The sequence below is a fragment of the Oryzias latipes genome, chromosome 8, assembly GCF_053564925.1.
Source record: "Oryzias latipes strain Hd-rR chromosome 8, Olatipes_Hd-rR_3.1".
Lineage (NCBI taxonomy): Eukaryota > Metazoa > Chordata > Actinopteri > Beloniformes > Adrianichthyidae > Oryzias > Oryzias latipes.
Window position 1 is genome coordinate 16,095,827 of NC_136244.1, and position 22,171 is coordinate 16,117,997.

At 40.3% G+C, this 22,171-nt stretch overlaps 2 protein-coding genes and 1 long non-coding RNA gene across 4 annotated transcripts; all 3 read left to right on the plus strand.

The window, feature by feature from the left end:
* Window positions 1–1,599: 1,599 nt before the first annotated feature.
* On the plus strand, window positions 1,600–6,891 carry si:ch211-256e16.3 (kelch-like protein 24). 2 transcript variants are annotated; one of them, XM_004071673.5, is made up of 12 exons: window positions 1,600–1,720; window positions 2,035–2,381; window positions 2,470–2,604; window positions 2,674–2,865; window positions 2,959–3,102; window positions 4,108–4,294; window positions 4,522–4,668; window positions 4,768–4,896; window positions 5,245–5,421; window positions 5,599–5,745; window positions 5,828–5,993; window positions 6,085–6,891. In XM_004071673.5, exons 2-12 carry the CDS (start codon window positions 2,055–2,057, stop codon window positions 6,239–6,241), a joined length of 1,908 nt encoding a protein of 635 aa, XP_004071721.1. In that variant the 5' UTR covers window positions 1,600–1,720; window positions 2,035–2,054; the 3' UTR covers window positions 6,242–6,891. The 2 variants fall into 2 exon arrangements, with proteins under 2 accessions (XP_004071721.1, XP_078807713.1); XM_078951587.1 differs by having other exon boundaries at window positions 1,698–1,770.
* A 1,342-nt stretch (window positions 6,892–8,233) lies between these two features.
* Window positions 8,234–13,554, plus strand: uqcrc2a (ubiquinol-cytochrome c reductase core protein 2a). Its single transcript, XM_004071442.5, has 14 exons — window positions 8,234–8,420; window positions 9,271–9,366; window positions 9,495–9,644; window positions 10,401–10,465; window positions 10,542–10,598; window positions 10,682–10,806; window positions 11,043–11,140; window positions 11,300–11,357; window positions 11,493–11,585; window positions 11,676–11,875; window positions 12,014–12,094; window positions 12,170–12,246; window positions 12,340–12,493; window positions 13,136–13,554. Exons 1-14 carry the CDS (start codon window positions 8,388–8,390, stop codon window positions 13,217–13,219), a joined length of 1,371 nt encoding a protein of 456 aa, XP_004071490.1. The 5' UTR covers window positions 8,234–8,387; the 3' UTR covers window positions 13,220–13,554.
* Window positions 13,555–14,032: 478 nt separating this feature from the next.
* LOC144994300 (uncharacterized) lies at window positions 14,033–14,508 on the plus strand. The gene is made up of 2 exons (XR_013657765.1): window positions 14,033–14,170; window positions 14,270–14,508. It is a non-coding gene; the product is annotated as an uncharacterized LOC144994300 (long non-coding RNA).
* Window positions 14,509–22,171: the final 7,663 nt, after the last annotated feature.

Consider the following 22,171-nt stretch of genomic DNA (forward strand, 5'->3'; position numbering starts at 1 on the left):
TTTTGCTGATGGTCTAGTCTGGTTGATACGTGGTGAGTTTCTGCTTCATGCAGGCGTTGAGACTTTAAACGTCATCGTAGGTCTGAATGTTCTGTAGATGTGACAAAGACTGCTCACATGCAGACGGGGAGCCAAACACACACTCACACGCTGCAGTGAGTGACGGGAAGCGGGTTTTACGTTTTTACAATCCCTGCGCGATTCACCTGCTGCCTGTCCCCACAACACCTCACCCCCACCCTCTGTTTTCTTCCTCACATCCCGTCCCCGCATCTGCGCGCTCTTTCTCAGAGACGGGAGCGCGTAGTTTTAGGCACGTCAATTCACAGGTTTCCAGCTGGTACAAACTCTGTGAAATAATAGATAATAGTAACTGATAGCGCTGGCGCAGATTTCTCTCTCTAAGCACCGCTACTACTGCGCGCCTCTGGCATCGCATCGCGCCCGAGAAGGACTGGTCTAATGAAAAAAAAAGTATAATTAAAGATTTGTCTGCGAGCCACATGTGACCATCAAAAGAGCCATATATGGCTCGCGAGCCATAGGTTCCCGACCCCTGTGTTAAGCTATTCTTTGCTCTCCCTAGTGGCGGAATTGCACATTTCGGTTATTTCTTTAAAAAATCACAACTCGCCACAGGAATGGACTAGAAACTTGCTTTCTTTTTTAAACATTCTTGTGATTTTTACTCTTCATGTGTGGGCCGGACTAAACCACCTGGCGGGCCGGATATGTTTGACACCTCTGCTCTAGGGGCTCCATAGAAAACGTGACAAAAGACCAAGTGATTCTTTTAACCATATAAATGATCCGTTGTTCAAGATTGGATAACTTAATTCACTAAAAAAAAGTATCTCCTGGCAAGTTTGAATCAAACAGTTTAAAGTCCCACTCCAATCATCTTTTGATCTATTTTTAATAGTGTTTCCAGTGGTCTTTTATTATGATTATATCATTTTAGCCTAGATGAAAAAACCTGAGTCATTTTCTAGGACAGTTTCTGCAAAGCGGGAGTAGTTCATTCAAAATTTCCCCCTGAATTGTGGCTGACCTAGCAAAGCGCCCCCACTTCCCATCACCTATCTGTTTACACGCTTGCACGCTAGCTTACAGCCCCTCACAACCCTAACCTAAAATTTCCGGTGCAACAAAAATAACAAGCAATATTGGAGCTATCCAGTCATGCAGTTTAGAGACAAATCCCAGCTTGGACAAGAAAAATGTTGAGGCACATGGATCTATTTGTCTACAAAGTGGATGCATCAGATTGGAACATGTGCTTTGCCAACTGTATTTTTTGTCTGGCCCTGATTCACAGCGATTTGAAAAAAGAAATATTCAGAAATGCCATTTTAAGCTTAATTTCCTTTACATATGTCTTACATTGTGAGAAAATACCATGTTCACAAATTTAATTTATACTATTATAATATTATAATTATAATTTCCCCATTTAAACCTAGAATTGGGTCGGAGACTGTGAGAAAACAATGCTGAAGTATGATTGGTGTTTGCTCACATGATGTCTCTGCTGATTGGACGTTAAGATGAGTAAGGGGCGGGTATTTAACCGCTACTGACACAGAAGAGGACCAATTACTTGAAGGTTTTGGGTACATATGGGCGGGGCTTCCTGTGAGAGGCTTTCAAGTCCTGACTGAAAATCGGTTTTTTACTGTATGTGGGGCCGCTGTGGAGCAGTCACGACTATGTTTTGCAGGTAAAATACGCACCCTTGGCCATTTTTTAACCCTTTCTTTGAACCTTTCTGTAAGTATTTGTTCTGCTTCGAGCTGAATGTCTACTTTAACTGGCAGAATGGTTATTTTTTTCGCGTGTTAGCTAAGCCTCATTACTGGGAGACTAGGCGGCTCACTGCCTCGTTACCGCTCGACTCACTTTCTTTACACATTTAAGTTTTGCTGGAGTTTTACTTTCGGGGAGTTTTCCCACTGCGTGCTACACACGTTAGAATAAACCAGCTAGAGCCCAACTGTGTTTACTGACAGAGTCCTGCTTTGTTTCGCCTCGTAGGATTCCCAGCAGTGTCAGAAATGGCTGAAGTAAACGCTGTCGGCGCTGGTTTTCTCCTGCCTTCCACTATGAACGCCATATTCCAGGTCCAGGAGGAAGCCTGCGCCGCTACTGCTGCTGCTGCTGCTGCTGCCACTGCTGGTGGTACCGCTGCCTCTGCGGCTCCTCCAGCATCTCAAAGCAGCGAGGACTACTTATTCGTGGAGACCAGGCACCCCAACACAGTCCTGCAGGGCCTCAACAGTCTGCGGCTGAACAACGCCTTCTGCGACGTGACCCTGTGCTGTGGGGGGCAGGAGTTCCCCTGCCATCGCATCGTGCTGGCTTCTTTCAGCTCTTACTTCCAAGTAAATCCCCCCCCCCCCCCATAAAACCTTCCATGCACACCACCTCACGCTATTAATATTTGCAATTTCTCCAACCCAATCCCTGCAGGCCATGTTCTCAGCTGATCTCATAGAGTCTAAGCAGGAGCGTGTTGCCATCAATGGTGTAGAACCACAGATGATCGGCATGCTGGTGAGCTATGCCTACACATCAGAGGTCTACATCTCCAAAGCCAACGTGCAGGTATCAAATCCGCTCACACCTTTAATGTGTCCGTCATCGATGGCTGATCCTGGATATGCCTGCGTTCAGGCGCTGCTTGCAGCGGCCAACCTGCTGGACGTGATGGCTGTTCGAGAGGCCTGTTGTCGCTTCATGGAGCGTCAGATGGATGAGATGAACTGCGTGGGGATTCACTGCTTCGCCGAGGCCCATTCTTGTAAGGTGCTAGAGAAACGGAGCATGGACTACATCCTGGAGCATTTCACGACCGTTTGTCAACAGGCAAGAGAGATCAATTGTTGTTTCACTTCATTTCCATCACTGACATAGAAAATGTTTAATATTTCTTATACACACTTTTTAATTTTTTTCCAGGAGGAGTTTCAATCTTTGTGTGTGGATAAATTGACAGAAATCATTTCCAGTGACCTTCTCAATGTGCCTAAAGAGGAAATGGTGTTCGAAGCTGTCATGTTGTGGTTGAATAAATGTCCATCTCGCAAGCACAGCTTTGAAAAGGTCAGTTTTGGTTTTTATTGGTTCAAGCTTCTGACTTATGTTTGGCTCTTATAGATTGATCCACAGGCTGCTGTCTTTTGTTTGGTGTCACAAAGCGGCTCATCTCAGCCCCTTTTGGGAATTCAGATGTCTGTCAAAGAAAGATAAAATACAACTATAGGACTGAAATGAGAAAAGCATTCATGTGCTCATGAAAACATCATTGCACTGGGTGATTTCTTGCTTTATTTCCCCCCTGTTTTTTATTTTGTTTTAATTATAATCATCTTATCTACTCATTTTTTAGAGTAAAATACACAGAAAAGCAACTCCAAGCACATTAAAAATTAATTAAAAACAGTGACGTGTCTGTCATGATAAAAAGCATTCTTTAATTTAAAGTCCTACCCTGATTATCGTTTGTCTTATTTTCAAAGCATTCCCTGTTGTCTTTTAACTATAATGATGTCATATTTAGCCACCATTTAAAAAAAAAACTGCTTTTGTAAATGTTTTTTTTAGGATGGTTTCTGCAGAGTGGCAGTAGTTCATTAGAAATGTGTCTGAGTTGTCGTTGGGACTAGCTAGCTTACAGCCCCTCACACCCCTCAACCCAGCATTACTGGTGCAACAAATATGACGAGCAAAATTGGAGCCATCCAGTCGTAGAGTTTGAGCCAGATGCCAGCTTGGACGAGGAAAGTGAAGACGTACATGGATCTAGTCATGTACGAGTGGATGCGTTAGGATGGAGCAGAGCAGGGAGCTTGTGGTCCTACCGTTGTAGTTTCCACGCCACATATACAAGCTTTTTCAAATGGCCTTTTTTCTGCTCTTGATTCACAACAATTTGAATAAAGAAATGCAATTTTAGGCTTAATTTTATCTTATATGTGGCATCTATAATCAGAAAAATGGCACAAGAACATATTAAAAACACAATTTCATTGGAGTGATTGCAGGAGCACTAACAGTTTCTTTGAATAATAATAATAATATTTTTCCTTTTTTTTTTTTTTCTTAAAGGTGCTTGAGCACATTCACCTGCCTCTCATCAGTCCTTACTATCTCCACGATGTGATTGAGTCTTTGGATGTAGTGAAAGAAAGCCAGGCCTGCCAAAAGCTCATCTCTGAGGCCAAGGACTACCTACTGCTTAAAGACCGCCGTGGGGAGCTCTACTGCTCCCGTGCCAGGCCTCGCAGGTCCACCGGTAGGCTTTCTGACATCTACAACTGAATTTGTTTTCTGCTGAGCTCATCTCTCATGTCTCTAGTCCAACTTTATGCGGTTTAATCTGGTTCTGAATTGTGCAGCCTTTATAGTCTTTTTAATAACAAAATAATTGCTTTTCTGAACTTTGAGTGTTTTAATTTTTTAGATTAATGTATATCCAAAGGCGACAGCTTTTATTCTGCTCCTCTGTTTCCATGGCAACAGGGACCGCTGAAGTCATCGTGACGGTTGGCGGGGAGGATGACAAGGTGGTGCTGCGCAGCGTCGAGAGTTTCGACCCGGTGACAAACCAGTGGAAGAATCTAGCGTGCCTGCCCTTTGCTGTGAGCAAACACGGCTTGGTCGTGTCAGGTGAGGGCCGTTGAGTCAGAGTTCACCGGGTCGTATCTTTGAGCTAATAAAGGTTGAGATTAAAGGCTGTGAATGGCTGTCTCCTTCCACCCTCTGTAGATTCGACTCTGTACCTGGCAGGAGGAGAGTTTCCAGACGGTTCGGCGAGCAGAGAGATGTGGCGCTATGACCCCTGCTTCGACTCGTGGATGGAGATGGCTCCCATGAATGTAGCTCGCTCTGAGTTGGGTCAGTACCATCTCTTCTATCCATTGAACACTTGCATCACTATAAATCAGTATTCATTACATTTTTTATATTATCGGTATATGTAGTTTGTGTTACTATGACGTCAGAAAATGTATGGGAAATTTCGAATGACTTCTGATTTTAATTTTCCAATGTCCTAAACGTAATCCTGTTGGGAAAAAAAGAAACACAATCAAGTGGAAAATATAAAAATAAATGTTTTTTTTTTGTGAGAACCCTGTTAAAGAACATTGTTCCAAAGACACACATTTGTTTGTTGTTTGCTCTCTGTTCTACGTAGCGGAACTGGCTAATCCGTCTTTTCATCCATCTATTTCCTGGTCTTAGGTTTGGTGATGCTGGATGGCTTCGTGTATGCTGTCGGTGGGTGGGAGGGCCGCTCCCGCCTGGACTCTGTGGAATGCTACAATCCTCACACAAACTCTTGGCAGTTTACGAAGTCTGTAAAAATGGCCGTCACAAGTCCTGCGGTCGTAGCACTAGATGGCCTACTGTATGTTACAGGTAGGGAATGTTCAGCCTTTATTTTATTTATTTTTTTATAGTTCTTTTCTATAACTTTTTCTAGTTTTCTAACTTAATCTATTTCACTTTCTTTTCTTTCTTTTTTTGGGTCCTTCCGTTCTTAACTTCATGTTCATCTGTGTTCTTTTGGGTTGCATAAAATTGAAATTTGTCCAGGTGGTGCAGTTCTCGAGGACGGCGATGGTACTGACCTAGCACAAGTTTACAACCCTAAAACTGCAACGTGGACAGAGGTTGCCCCAATGCAGATTGCTCGCTCAGGTTCAGCTGCCTGTACTCTGAAAGGGAAGATCTATGTCATAGGTAAGAAACTCGGCGGCTCCCTATCCTCATCTGATCTGGCTATTCATTAACAACTGGTTAAGTTCTTTTCCTTGTTTTTCAGGTGGATGGCATGCGTCAACTGAGAACACAGACAAGGTTGAGTGCTACAATCCAAAAACCAATCAGTGGACGATGTGTGCCCCCATGAAGGAAAGGCGGTACAGGCCTGGTGCTGCTGTAGTTGATGGCAAGATTTATGTCCTAGGAGGAGAAGAAGGCTGGGACAGGTGAGCAGCTGTCCATATTTATAGGAAAAAGATGGATCTGCTAGAATTGGGAGTTTTGAGTCATTTAATACCGTTTGCTCTTTGCTCGCAGATATCATGACACTATTGAGAGGTACTGTGAAGAAGCCGACACTTGGGAGATTGGCGGGGAGATGCCCACCAGTCGAAGCTGGCTCAGCTGCGTGTCTCTCCAGCTCCGGAAGGATATCCCTGCAAACAGTTGTCCTGACACGACGACCGACAGCTGAAGCACCCCGTCAGACTTCCTGCTGACGGGTTTTAATAACACTTGCACAATCCTTGGAGGCCGCAGGCTGCCGAGCTCAGAGCTGTGGAGGCCTTCGAACTTGAGAAGCGGCGCAAAGCTGTGACTGTTTGACATGATGGTGATCAGTTCCATTCAGTGACTGCTTGTGGAGTAAGTCTAGTTTACTTGAGTTACTCAGTTTGCGATTGTGGTTAAAATAGGTGTTCATCTAGAGGATCTTGAGTTACTACTATGACCCACTTTCAATTCAGGAGTGCGTCTTTGCTCTGTGTGTGGAGGATATTTTAGTGTCCAAGCAACACAATCTAAGGAAGCTCCCAGCCAATACAATGTATTTTTGTATTATGTGGTGTATTTATTTGGGAGTTAACTGTCAGATCAACCTTTTGTACATAGTTTACATGTTGTAATGCAAGCTCTGTTGGACACAGCATCTTATAGATATGTTCGAGATTTCCTGTGGTAAAAAGAAATGTGCACTTGTCTTTAGTTAGATCCTTTAAGTTTTAAATGTTTGTATTTTTCAATATGTATTTTATTAAATATATTTTTGTAATGTGGTGTGAGTCCATCATTATGGTGAATTGTAAGTAAAGATATGTTGTAATAAACATTTGTAATATGTCTTTATCATTGGCTGATATTCTTTTTTTACATGGAGGTCGGATCGGTATGTTTCTATTTTAACTGTTTTAATATTTTGCCTTTCCCCTGTTCGATCAACTAACTGGTAATGTCTTGCTTTTGTTCCCCTAATGATCATTCAAGTACATGATTTGGTTTAACAAGTTATCATTTGAATTTAAGACCGCATGCAGTGAAGGAGCCCCCACTGGAAAAAATATAGCACTCGTTTTTGTGTTTTTGCTAAAGAAAAGAGGAAAATGGTTAAATCTGTCTTTAAAGTTTGGTCAGCTGATTGCTAGAATATTCTTATTTGAAAGGTAATATCAACATTTACAACAGATACATTGTTTCCAAGTTACACATAGTTTTACATGTACAGTATATTTTCAGTCAGTAAATAAGAATTACGTGCTTATCATTTTGTACTCCCTTTTCCCTCTTTTTTTTATATATATGAACAAAAGAACAGAACAGATGTCAATCACACTCTTCCTACAAAAAAAAGATAAAATAATAAATGTACACGACCTAGAAAACTACCCTGATGGACAAATCGTTTACTTTATACACAAAATATTTACACCTCAAATGAAAGTCATTTTGAAATATCAAAAATTTACCCTGTTGGATTTTTTTTTTCATAAATACAAATTTAAATCCGAACCATGTATTTTCTGTTCATCTGAAACCAAAATATTAGAACATATCTTTTCTAGTTGCAGAGAGAGAATATTCTGGACTGATATTCATTACTTGTCTCTCAGTTTTTTAAATTCCCCCCATTTTCTTTACCTGATCTCTTTTTTATGGAAACCCTACCTGAAAGTTTCGTCCTTTTAAAAACCCTGATTGTGTGTCTGAAATAATCTGATTCAGTCCTGTTTTCATTTCAGATGCTATAATATTGGTTAAAATTATATAATCATCATTGAGAAGGGATATAGATGTTGGTATCAAATGATCAATTAGTCTGGCGTGTTTCCCAGGTTTAGGGATAAGGGTTATGACACCCTGCTTCATGATAGTTGGAAGGATGAAATTTCCCGGAAGTTTCTGATGTCATCAATCGTATTTTGTGCAAACACATCATTCATTTATGTCAATGTAAAAAAGCCCTTTGTTTAGTATCTTTCTGAATTAATTTTCTGATTATTTTAAGTGTCTTAAATGCATTTTTAAACAAAAACTGGAAAACTACAGTAATTTATCAAAATAGTTTAAAATTGTAGTTATTTTAAATTGTTTTTTTTGCCTTGCCCTTACCTATTTAATTGTATTTATTAATTTTTTTTGTATGCACATTTAGATTTTATGACAGAGTTTTAGGGCCACAAAAAAAATCAATTTGGTTTCTATACGAATAAATAAACTTAATTAAAAAAAGAAAAAGATTTTTGTTTCCCTGAGATTGCTGCTCGCGCATTGCCTTGTGGGTGATACGTCACTTCTACGCCGTAGCTGATTCTGGACCGGCCGGGTGAAGGAGAGATTTAGGAGTCATGAGAGGAATCCGGTCCCTGAATAATTTCTCGGTAACTCCCTAAAGCATTTACAACTATGACAACAATATGTACTGTTTTATCGTGTTTCAGTGGAAAACTTAGCATCTGTTTGGCTAAAAATCCTAAATGAAATGGGAAAGTTAGCAAGTTGGCTAGCTAACGTAGGTAGTCAGATTTGTTGATGATTAACTGCAGTAGTACTAGTCGATGCATAAACTGTAATTTTTTTTTAAGACCTATCATAATAAAGTAAAAAGTTCCGAATGTAACATTCCCATTTTTATTTTTATTTTTTTGGTGCGGTGCCTTGATGTGCATGAAGGTCATCCCCGATCTAGCTTGCTTATACTCATCATTACCCTTAGTTTGTTTCGACATATGTAGACTGTTTTGACAACTTTCAAGAAGAAAGTTTCAGGGCTATGCTTTGAGGTTTCATTTGTTTTGTATATTTTTTTGATGTGAAACTTCGTGTAGATCAGATGTCTAACAGATTTTAACTTTATAAAGTTCTTGATCAGGTTTTACAGATGGTTTACAGTTGAAGTCTAGTTTATTATGAATACTTGAGTATACGACGTATGGCAAATACTATAGGTATACTTGTTGTACACTTAAATAAACTACTTTTTGCTAAGTATAGTTTATGTCGAATACATATTTCATTACCTTAGCTGTATCTTTAACAAAGATATAACAAACTACAGAGTGACCAAACGTTTGGACACACCTTCTCATTCAAATGAGCTTTTGGTCTATACTATATAGATAGATGGATGGATGGGTGGATTTTAAATATTTGTCCTTTTTTTTTTTTACCATGTCTCAAGATGAATGCATACCTCAAATCATTTTAATTTGATGCTACTGCTTCTCACAGAAACGCTGCTATGCTGCTGCTAGACGGAGGGAAACTCTGACTGAGCCGCTGGAAAGCCTGAAACCCTCCAAACCTCTCCCTCCACAAGACGTCCAGGTTCGTGTAGTTGTCTGAAATGCTTGAATAGTTAATTCTGGCCAGCACAATCTTGTATCACATAAAGTGCAATCTCCGTGTCTTGGATCTAAATAGTTTCAGTGGAAGTTTTCTTTTTGCTGTTTCAGGTGTCAAAACTCCCAAATGGTCTGGTGATAGCTTCAATAGAAAACTACTCCCCAGTTTCCAGTGTGGGTGTGTTTGTAAAGGCTGGGAGTCGCTATGAGACGGCAGAAAACCAAGGTGTTTCTCACGTGTTGCGGCTGGCAGCGAACCTGGTAATTTGTGCATGAGGTTGTGTTAGTGTCATATTTTCAGGAAGCAATACATTTCTTGGATATTTATCCCTTTTTTAAAAGGTTGCTACATTTTCCTCCACTCAAGTTTGCAAGTAATCCAACTGCCAATTACATAAATGTTAAAGTTAGCATCGTCTTTATAGGTTAACATGTCCTGTCCTCGGTTACAGATTATTGTTTCTCACAGATGGGGATGTGATTCAACAGAATCTTGCAGTTGGCAAAGATAAACAAACCCATTTTTAATTGAATCTTTTCGATTAAAACCCATGACAACCTGCCTATAAGTCTATAAGTCGAGTGTTTTTCTGTAACTGTAATTACATTGTCTCTGTAGAAAAATAAAAACAATCTCCAAATTATGAATAAATTAAACATAGTTTACATTTGTGACCAATGCTGGGTAACACTGCCCAAATACTGAATTCTTTAGAATTTTATGCCCAAGTTAACAATGCACTTAAATAATTGTTAAATTTTTATCCCAAATTTGATTAAGAGAAGCTATTTCCTCATAACTAGTTAATTAAACTGTGAGAAGTGTGAACTTTGAAGATTGTATATTTGGATTTAAATATAAGAAAGTATTTGCAATAGAAAATCAAAATAACTTTTTCTAAGTAAAGTCAAATTACTGTAATAAATTACTTTTTAAAAAAAATCACAATCTATTTGTTTCATTTGTTAGAGATAGCTTTATCCTCAACCTTCTGTTTTTATTTATTCCATTTGTAGACAACAAAGGGAGCATCTGCATTCAAGCTCTGTCGTGGGGTTGAAGCAATAGGGGGAAGCCTGAGGTCAGGAATTCATTTCTAGCTCCTGCTTGTGTTAGAAGTAGGGTGTTTAACATTGAGCTGTGCTTCTTTTTTTTAGTGTGAAAACGTCACGAGAGACCATGGTCTACACCGCAGACTGCCTAAGAGACGACCTGTAAGACGGAGTAAATATTTCTTTTTCCTAATTGATTTTTTTTTTTTGCTCTAAAGTTTAGTTTTTTTTACTTTTCTTTTTAGAGATTCTCTGTTGGAGTTTCTAATCAATGTGACAGCAGCGCAGGAGTTCCGGCCATGGGAGTTACAAGACCTAATAACCAGGGTACAGATAGACAAGGCTCTGGCTCAGCAATGTCCTCAGATAGGTGAGAGCAATCTGAAATGTATAGCAATACAGCAGTAACATTTGTTGTTTGTGTGTTTGTTTTTTAAAGGAGATTGGAATGGTTTTCTGTCATTTTGTAGCAATCAAGTTTTGCTTAATTAGAAAAGCTTTCTTTCAGCTACAGGATTAATCGATTAATGAAAACCTTTATCTTGTCCAAGAAGAAATTCCTCTTACTATCTAGGACTCAAATCAATTGTTTGTTTTCTTTTGAAGGTGTAATCGAGAAGTTGCACGAAGCAGCATACAAAAATGCCCTCTCCAACTCCCTGTACTGCCCTGATTACATGGTTGGTCAGATCTCTTCTGAACAGGTATGGGTGCATTTTATTGTTCCGTTGCAATGTATTATATAGTGGAGGGAGCTTCTCCTTTAATTAAATATTAGGATATAAATGTCTTAACCCAGTAAAATGTCTGTATATAGTTGTTTCATTGTTTATCCACAGCTCCTCTTTTATTCTTCCCTTTAGCTACAGTCATTTGTTGGTGATCATTTCACCACTGGCCGAATAGCTTTAGTAGGACTTGGTGAGTGTTGTCTTTGGGTCCTGTAGTTCTTTTGATCTATTTTCCTTTTCCATTCTTCCTGAGTGGTACACTTGTCTAAACTTGTGGATGATTTTTATCAATCTTTTGGGAACTGTCCCTTTTGAATCCATTTAGGTGTAAATCACTCCAACCTTAGGAAAGTGGCTGAGGGTCTGAGTGTCCGCAGTGGAGCCGGAGCGCCTGTGGCTAGAGCTTTGTATCGTGGAGGTAAAGACAGATGAAACACTGTGACTGTGCTCTTCAGCTTTACCGCTGCTCTATTCTCATGCGTTTTTCTTTTTTTGTGTGTGTGTCTAGGTGAGCTGCGAGTGCAGAACAATGACGACCTGGTCCATGCGTTGATCGTCAGTGAGGGTGGGGTGATAGGCAGTGCCGAGGCTAATGCCTTTAGTGTGCTGCAAAGGATCCTGGGAGCAGGTCCCCATGTGAAGAGGGGGTCCAGCATCACCAGCAAACTGAGCCAGGGTATTGCCAAAGCTACAACAAAGCCATTTGATGTAAGAACTGTAGAACGCAGAGGTGCACTTGTTCGAAATAAACATTGATTATGTTATCATCATGTGAAAATATTTATGTTTTTAATAAAACAGAAAACAATATATTCACATAAAGGGATGCCCTCTAATTGTTTTCAGGCCACCGCCTTCAATGCCTCATACTCGGACTCTGGACTGTTTGGCGTCTATACCATTTCACAGGCTGACTCTGCAGGAGAGGTAAATATCTCATTTGCTCTTCTTCACCGAATGTGAAAGAGCCTCAACCCATTGTCTTTGTATTTCTGTGAGCAGGTGATTGAAGCTGCCCTGAGTCAAGTGAGAGGTGTTTCACAGGGAAATGTGTCAGAAGCTGACATTACTAGAGCAAAGTAAGTTCACTTAAAGGAGCCGTCGTCTGTTCCAGCCAAGTTGCAGACAAGAGTTTTTTTATGACTGTATTTCTGCTGAACTTTTCATCGTAGAAATCAGGTGAAGGCGGAGTATCTCATGTCAATCGAAGGCTCTGATGGATTGATGGAGGAGCTGGGTACTCAGGTTCTGACCACTGTAGCATACCAGGCTCCTGACACTGTCCTCCAGGCTATAGAAGCAGTCAGCCAAGATGCTGTAGTCCAGGTAGGTTCCTATTGAGAAAACGTGTTAATCGTTTTATTTCAGGCCTGTCGTTTTTGCCTGGAGCTCTGTTTTATTCAAACTGTTTGTGAAATGGACCATAACTCTTGGGTTTGATTCTATATCTCTGACCCTGTGTGTGCTATTATGAAAGGAAAAATGCTAATTCTTGTGTGGGCACATTGTTCAGGGAAAATAAAACATATATATAAATTTAAAAGCCTGAGAGATATCCACTGAGAACTAACATGGTAGAATAGAGATTTCTTTTGGTTTGTTTTTGATGCCTCCACTCCCTTATGTGATCTTGGCTTTGTTGTCACAGCAACGCTACCGGAAAGCAGTTACCTTCAGAAGAGGCAAAAAAAATAAATAAAATTGCAGTATCTTTTTTCACACATAATCAGTGTGTTCGTCTTTAAAGAGAAAAATAGAGGTATAAAAAATCATTTTTTAGAGATCAGTACTTTTCTCTGTCTGTCACAGAACAATTAAAAAGGTTTGTGACCCATATTAAAACATAACTGATAGTTGACCCAGGTCCTAAAAGGCTTCATGCAGTTAGTCAATAAAGTTTTTACATCAACATTTTTAATTATTTTAATTATTTTTAATGAAATAATTGTATTTTTATCTTTTCTACAGGCTGCTAAAACGTTTGTAGATGGCACAAAGACGATGGCAGCAAGTGGACACCTCATGAACACACCTTTTGTGGATGAAATTTAAAAAAAAAAAATTAACAATTATTTTATCTTGAGCCTGTTGTGTCTGCAAATTTCCAAAGTAAGATCTTCAAAGCTGGAATCTTTTGCAGTAATTTAATAAATGTCAGTAATCATTTACCTGCCCTGCAGTTTGTGCATACACAGAGAGCCACAAAAACACAATGAAGTTTGTCTTGTGGGTTTTTTGTTAATTTACATGTACATCAATGTAAAATAACAGTAAACTTGACTATACTCTTATTCTGTATCTTTAACTGAAATCAGTTATGTATTAGTTCATGTAGTTTGATAAATTATGCGGACTGCTTTGCATTAAATATCTGATTACAAATGAAACTCAGTAGCTGCTGTCTTTTACGACGGAGTTTTAGGGCCACGGTGAGGAAAAAAAATTATGGCCAACGTGGCGAGATTAAAGTCGTCATGTCGACTTTAATCTCATCATGACGAGAAAAAACTCGACACAAAGTTTCGAGAAAAAACTCGTCTTGTCGAGATAAAAGTTGAAATAAAGTTTCGAGATTAAAGTCGCAATGTTGCGCGCGAGAGAAAAAAAATCGTAAATTTACGAGATTATTGTGGAAGTGAGCATGCAGAGCAGCAGGTGATCGCCGTGCAGCAGCAGAGCAGACCGACTAAACGTAGCTGAACTACGACGGAGTTTTAGGGCCACGGTGAGGAAAAAAAATTCTGCCCAACATGACGAGATTAAAGTCGTCATGTCGACTTTAATCTCGTCATGACGAGAAAAAACTCGACACAAAGTTTCGAGAAAAAACTCGTCCTGTCGAGATAAAAGTCGAAATAAAGTTTCGAGATTAAAGTCGCAATGTTGCGCGCGAGAGAAAAAAACTCGTAAATTTACGAGATTATTGTGGAAGTGAGCAGCACGCAGAGCAGCAGGTGATCGCCGTGCAGCAGCAGAGCAGACCGACTAAACTTTGTTGAACAGGTGAGCTGAATGTTAATTGATAACGTTCCAAATGTCTGGAGGCTCATTTGATTGATTCACAAGTTATTAAAGTTTTATTTATTGATGGTTGGTTTGCAGGATCACTGCAGCCCGATGAAGCCATGATCGGGTGTCCCTGCAGCTGTTTGCTTGAATCCTTTCTTCCTCCACCAGAGACCAGATCTCTATGTTTGTGTGATGCTTCTGTCTGAGGAGGAGAAGCACTTTTTGCCTTTATCAACGTTGTAATGCTAATATAACAGACTATTTTCATTCATCTTTGTTTTTTAATGATCAAACGGGTCGCTTCATCTGCAGGAGGGGGCGTATGTGACACTGTTTACTTCCGCATGGGTGATCGGATGACAGGTTCATGACGTAATGTGACAGATGAACTTCAGGTTATGTGAATGAAAAGGAGAATAAAGGCTGCAGCGATCCTCTACACCCAATCGTGTCTCTGAGCTCCTTATTTTACAGATGAAACTCCGCTTTACTGACACCGAACCCCGGAAAGACGGCTACAGGGAAAATAATTTCATTTTGAGTCGCCAAAAGGCTCAAAATCTCTTTGTTTTAAACCTATAATCCTGAAATAAAGCTTCACAAAAGGCTCCACATATTTCATCTTCAAGCTAGGCTCCGATAAACAGACAACTTCGGTGTTTTCTCCTTGTTAATCAATGAACTTTTTCCCGTAAATTTACGAGTTTTTATCTCCTAATAAAATTACTTTTTTTTGGTGGCCATTAAACTCTGTCGTAAACTCTGAAGTACAAAGCCACTAGCTCTCTAACAATAGCCATAACACTGAATATTCCTGAAAGACTCAGCTTCACTGCTCTCGCGCAACATTGCGACTTTAATCTCGAAACTTTATTTCGACTTTTATCTCGACACGACGAGTTTTTTCTCGAAACTTTGTGTCGAGTTTTTTCTCGTCATGACGAGATTAAAGTCGACATGACGACTTTAATCTCGTCACGTTGGCCAGAATTTTTTTTCCTCACCGTGGCCCTAAAACTCCGTCGTAGTCGTATAGTCTTTTTATATATTCACTCAAAAGTTATTTGGTAAGGGGATTACATTCCTAAGAAAAAAATGCTGTCATTGACCAGTAGGGGGAGCCAAAAGTTATCAATTTATGGATTTAAATTGTAATAAAGCTTTTTATTGTGGTTTTATTTATCAAATCAAATCAAATCAAACTTTATTTATAAAGCACTTTTCATATATAAATATAACACAAAGTGCTTTACATTAAAACACAACAAAATATAAAAACAAGCATTGACGATTTAAAAATAAATAAATAAATGGGGCCCCCCTCCCCGTACCTAGCCCCCCACTCCTTTCACACCTCCCACCCCCTAAGTGATGGCAAAGGACAATGTGAGCTGAGCACAAAAAGAGGATGCTGGAAACGCTAATAATTGGAACCTCCCCCTCCGTGAACAGCGGCATAGACAGCCAAATGCAGCTTCACAGGCGGGGACCGCTCCACCACAGCTAAGTGGTGATGCAGGTCCCCATCTAGAGCTGCAGTGGCTGAACAGCAGCCGACCCAGAAGGAGGGGTTCCAGCTGAGGAAGCACCGGAAATAAAAATGAATAAAAATGAGAATAAACAAGTAAAAATATTGATAAAAACAATAAAACATTAAAATAAGGTAAATTAAAATAACGCGTTAAAATCAGATTCAAGTTCATAAAACAAGATAAAATGGATAGATAAATAAATAAAATAAAAAGTACATATAAATAAATAAATAACTGAATAAATACATAAAAGTAGTAAAAAATTAGCTAAAAGCCAGGTTAAAAAGATGGGTCTTGAGCCTTTTCTTAAAAGCATTAATGCTCTCTGCGGCTCTCAGGTCCTCCGGCAGACTGTTCCATAAACGGGGGCCATAGTGCTGAAATGCAGCCTCTCCATAGGTTTTACTTTTTACAGTTGGAATGGTTAACAGACCAGTGCCAGAGGATCTCAGGGTCCGCGAGGGTTCATACTTCACTAAAAGATCTGATAAATAAGAAGGCGCAAGACCGTTAAGACATTTAAAAACTGTTAAAAGTATCTTAAAATCAATCCTGAAGCATATGGGGAGCCAATGCAGGGATTTCAAAATTGGGGTGATGTGAGCTCGCCTCCTGGTCTTTGTAAGAACTCGTGCAGCAGAGTTCTGGAGAAGTTGAAGGTTCCTAATGTTGGTTTTTGGAAGACCAGAAAGCAGGGCGTTACAGTAATCAACTTTACTCATGATAAAAGCATGCATTAGCATCTCCATATTAGCAAGAGAGAGTAGTGGGCGGACTCTAGCCAGATTTTTGAGATGATAAAAACCAGTTTTAACCACCTGTTTTATATGGGGGATAAAAGTTAGCTTAGAGTCGAAGATAACACCCAGGTTTCTGACTGTTTCTGAATGACTTAATGAAAGTTCCTGTAGCTTCAGAAACTGTTTCTCCCTCTTGGCTTCAGGACCGATAACTAAAATTTCCGTTTTGTCCTGGTTGAGCTGCAGAAAATTATTTGCCATCCATAATTTTACATCTAAAATACAGTTAAAAAGTGCTTCTATTGGTCTTGTGTCATCAGGAGACATAGCTATGTACAGCTGGGTATCATCAGCATAGCTATGAAAGCTGATGTTGTGGCTCCTGATGACATTCCCCAGAGGAAGCATGTAAATGTTAAAAAGCAAGGGGCCAAGGATGGAACCTTGAGGCACACCACAATTAATTTCATGGACCCCAGAGAAGTGCGTGTCCATGCTTACCATAAAGTTTCTCTCCATGAGATACGATTCGAACCACTTGAGAACAGTCCCTGAAAGGCCAAGACTTTTAAGTCTGTTTACAAGGATCAGGTGATCAACAGTATCAAAAGCTGCGCTTAGATCTAGTAGAACTAGTACTGAGATCTGACCTGAATCCAAGGCACATCTGACATCATTAACGATTTTTAACAAGGCTGTCTCTGTGCTGTGGTTCGTCCTAAAGCCAGACTGGTTTATCTCAAAAATGTTGTTTTGAGAGAGAAACTCATTCAGCTGAATAAAAACAAGTTTTTCTAAAACCTTACTTAAAAATGGCAAGTTGGACACAGGTCTGTAGTTATTAAAAATTGAAGGGTCTGAATTAGTTTTCTTGAGTAACGGTTTCACCACTGCCGTTTTAAAGGCAGCAGGAAAAATACCCGTCTGTAGAGAGGAGTTCATGATATTTAAAATCTCACTCTCAAAAGACCCGTAAAAGGATTTAAAAAGTGAAGTAGGGATGGGATCTAAAAAACAAGTTGTTGGATTAACTTGGGAGAAAACTCGACCAAGTGTTGCAGCTTCAACCAGGTCAAAACTGTCCAGTGCTTCCTCAGGTAACATCAAGCCAACATAACCAATAGAGAGGCTTTTCTGTTCTTTTATGATGTTAGATCTGACAGAATCGATCTTGCTCCTGAAGTGGTCTGCAAAGTCCTCACACAATGAGGCGGAGGCTGGCATTGGGTTTTTGTTTGCATTTGAGTTGATCAGGGACTCAATTGTGGTGAAAAGGACTCTGGGGTTATTCTTATTTACAGAAATGATGTTAGCAAAATATGAATTTCTGGTCTGTTTTACGGTTTGATTATATAGTTTTAGCTGGTTTTGGTATAATTGATAGTTTATTTCAAGTTTGTGTTTTCTCCAAAGTCTTTCGGCAGATCTACAACGTCTCTTCAATTGTTTAATTTCTTCAGTTCTCCAAGGGGGTGTGGCTTTGGTTCTTATCTTTTTAGACGTTAGTGGAGCTACTGAGTCGAGACTGGATTTTAATTTACTGTTAAAATTTTCAACGAGTAGATCACAGGGGGCCGGCAAGACAAGCGGAGAGTAGGAGCGAACAGATGTAATAAACTTTTCGACCACTTCAGGAGTCAAGTAGCGTTTCTTCACCGTTCTCACAGAGGTCTCTTGCTTTATAAAACCAGTGATGTTAAAAAGCACACAGTAATGGTCAGATACAGCCAGATCCACAACAGCGGACACACTGGTAGGTAAACCATGACTGATGACAAGGTCAAGAGTGTGCCCTCTGTTGTGAGTCGGCTGCATGACGTGTTGTTTAAAATCAAGAGAGGAGAGCAAGTCCAAGAACTGAGTAGTGCAATAGTCCGACTTCCCGTCTGTATGCAAGTTAAAATCACCTGTTATTAAAATCATGTTAAAAGAAGTGTGGACAGATGCTAAAAACTCAGAAAACTCCTCAATAAAAACAGAGCTTGGTTTGGGTGGTCTGTATACTGTGATGCATAAAACTGGAGGGCTGTTAAAAACAAAGGCATGATGTTCAAAGCTGGGGTACTCATCTAATGCAATCTGCTTTACTGCAAAGGAGTTGGACATTATAGATGCAGTACCCCCACCCTTTTTGCCCTCCCTGGTTGAAAAAACAAAGCTAAAATTGGGTGGAGAGGCCTCTGTGAGAACAGTAGATGCATCCGTGCTCAGCCATGTTTCAGTTAAAAAGAGTCCATCAATTTTATAATCATGGATAAAATCATTTATGATAAATGTTTTGTTGGACAAAGATCGAATATTAAAAAGTGCCAAGTTAAGAGAGGGGGGTGGAGTGGTTGTGGAAGCTGCTTCCTCAGGTTTTGGTGATTCCTTTAGTGGACGAAGCCAGTTAGCGTTTGCTTTTCTCCCAGCACTTCCCCTCATGGAAGACCTGTCTGTAATAATGGTCTTAATGGGATAGACTGGGGGGGCTGGAGGTCGTGGCAAGGAAGCACTGTCAATCGAAGCAGTTTTTTGGGGAATGTGGGGAGGTGATACCAAATCCAGTCAGTCACTTCCACAGACCGATGTCTGCATGGATGAGGAGGAGATCTGGACTGGTGGGGGCATGATGGGGGCTGGTGATGTCTGGACTGAGTGTCTGATGTTGGCAGCTAAAATATTGCTGCCCAGTGGACTGAGGTGAATCCCGTTAGTTTTATAGAATGAAGTTCTGTTCCAGAAAAGATTAAAATTGTCAATAAAAACAAATCTGTTCCTACTGGAAGCAGAGTGGAGCCAGGTGCTCAGACTCAGCAGCCTGCTGAAGCGGCCCTGGCCGCGGGAGAGGGAGGGGAGGGGTCCCGAGATAAAAACAGTCAATGGACAAGAGTTTAAAAAATTAAAAAGTCTGATGAACGCCTTTTTAGTCGTTTCAGACTCTCGATAAGATGTGTCATTAAAACCAACATGTAAAATCAGCCTCCTGACTGTGGAAGGGAAAGATCGCAGCAGGTCTGGGAGTTTCTCCAGAATATCCAGAACTGTGGCTCCTGGAAAGCAATGTGTGACCGCGTTAAAGAAGCGGACCTTCCGTATTATGGAGTCCCCGATTATCGCCGTTGTCGGTGTGAACAGTGGAGGAGGACACGCGGGCGCAGGTGCAGAGCCGACAGGTACCTGCGTGACGACAGCGGCAGCGGCGGCCTCACCTTGCGGCCGGTGGTTCATCTGCGGCGGCGAGGTCCGAGCCTTGCTGGAATGGAAGCGGACGGCTTCCTTCAGGATCCGACGGCGGGAGGAAGAAGCTGGAGCCCGCGAGGACGCGGGGAGATCCAGACGCTCGTCTGATCCTGATGGGGCTTTAGCGGTGATCCCCGAGGCCCGGTCCGGGTTGCTGCATACCGCGATGCGTCCGTCCTCCTTCGGGATCACAGTGGCGTCTCTCCGTAGAGCGGGGAAATCCATAGTGGAGCCCAGGTCTGGTGGAGTCTGTGCCGCTGTGATCGCTGCGGAAGGAGCGGGAGAATCCGTAGCCAGGCCGGAGAAGCGGTTGGAGAGACTCAGGACAGGAGCCTTCCGGGTCTCGTCAGATCTCCTCCTTCTGGGCCTTCGGACAACCACTTCTTCATCCAGGGATCTTTGCTTGGGTGTTGAGAATGAAGAAGGCCGTGGGCAGGTGGACGGGTCCCATGGAGCTGTGTCCTGGAGTGCGGCGCTAAGCGAGGTTAGCCGCTTAGACTGAGCGAAGGAGACGTCCATGAATCTGGACAGGAGAGCGTCCTTCATTTCCAGCTCAGCTTTCAGAAGACGGATGTCTTCCTTGAGGTCAGTGATCATTCCAGTAGCTTTACTCAGAGACTGTGAGACCAGATCATTGGTTGGATTTGGGTTTTTTCCCAAGTTTTGGTCTGGACTCACCACTGCTGTTTCTCCGTCCGCCATTTTTGATGAGAACTGTGTTTTATGACTGGTTTGGTCATCAAACTATCTGATATACTATTATCACTGTCTTGGAAAATCTATGTAGTTTATATAGAAACTAAATGGTCTAAATACGTTTTTAAATGTGCTGATTTAATCTACATAACTTCAACGTTGAGGTTGCTTTTTGGTTGTAGGTGTTGCCTCTAACCAGTCCGGCACCATTTTAGGAGAGAATCCTATCTTGAATACGAGAGTAGATTTGGAATCTTTAGATGACAATTTTATTTGTAATATTTCCTATTTTTATAACTGTTCTAAAAATGTAGTGAAAAGGTAAAGTAAAAACCCAATGCATCAACTTCAAAGTCTTCAGTAAAAAACAGCTTATTTTATTCATAATGCCAGATCAAAGAAGTATTAAAAGAGAAATGTTTTTGTCTCATGTGAAAAAATGCCTTTCAAAACAGTCTACAGCTTTTAGGACTGAGGAGGACTAACAGAAATGAAACCTTTCTAGGAACACATTGACAAATGTTATAGTTTTACTTCACAGAAGTTTTCAACCTGTATTGTGAATAAAGCAGTGTTCTTTGTAAAATGCAGTATTAAGACAATGCACTAATTGTAATAGCAAACTAAAACATTTGTTATTGTAGTGATATAGTGACTCTAAAGATTGCAGAAATCTGTTTATTTGATTTCTTTAGAATCTCAGAGTCACAGTGATAGGAACTGAAAATTATACATATGAACAAATACACTATATTACCAAAAGTATTGGCTCCCCGATCCAAATAATCAGAATCAAGGATCCTAATCCTGAATGCTTCAGGATTCCAAAACATTTTGGACAATTCCATGCTCCCATGCTTGTGGGAACAGTTTTGGAGCGGGCTCCTTCCTCTTCTAACATGATAGTGAACCAGTTCACAGAGCAAGGCCCATGAAGACATGGATGACAGTCTGGTGTGGATATACTTGACTGGCCTGCACAGAGTCCTGACCTGAACCTGATAGAAAACATTTGGGAGGAGTCAGAGCAGAGACTGAGAGCCAGGCCGATGCACTTTTGAAGGATGGTAAAAAATTCCTATAAACACACTCCTCAACCTTGTGGACAGCCTTCTTAGAAGAGTTGAAGCTTAAATAGTTGCAAAAAGTGGACCGACATCGTTTTGAACTCTACGGGTTATGAATGGGATGAAACTTCAGTCCATATGTGAGGCAAGTCAGGTGAGCCATTACTTTTGGTAATATAGTGTAAATAAATGATATTGAATCTAGTTTATAAATTAAGCATGAATTTCTTCCTGCTTTTATTATGTTGAAAATTAATTTCTAACCTCCACCACTTCTACCCTCATCACTTTTTGGTTCTTACAAGTACTTGAACCTTGAAGAAATGTTTTCATCTCTTTGCAATTCAGTCACATTTTTTTGTTTTTAAATATGAACAGTCAATAAAACCTTTTTCTAATTGTGGTAATATATTCAGAATTATAAATTCATGCTATATCCTTACACTTTTTTTTTTTACAAATCTTTTATTTCATGTCTAATATTTATATTCTGTAAATTTTAGCACTCACTGCTTTTACACTTCTGACTGGAGAAGAGCCAAAGAAGATTTTACCTGTGCTTTTTCATGTGTGCAAACATTAAACTAATCTAATTTAACTTTAATCCTAATAAAATAATATTACCCTAATAGTCCTTTAGGAAAACATATCTTTTTATTTTATTTTTTAAAGTGATGTTTTGTTTTGGACCAAAAGGCCAAAACAAGAGCTTGAACAAGGGACCCCTCTTTTTTGGTA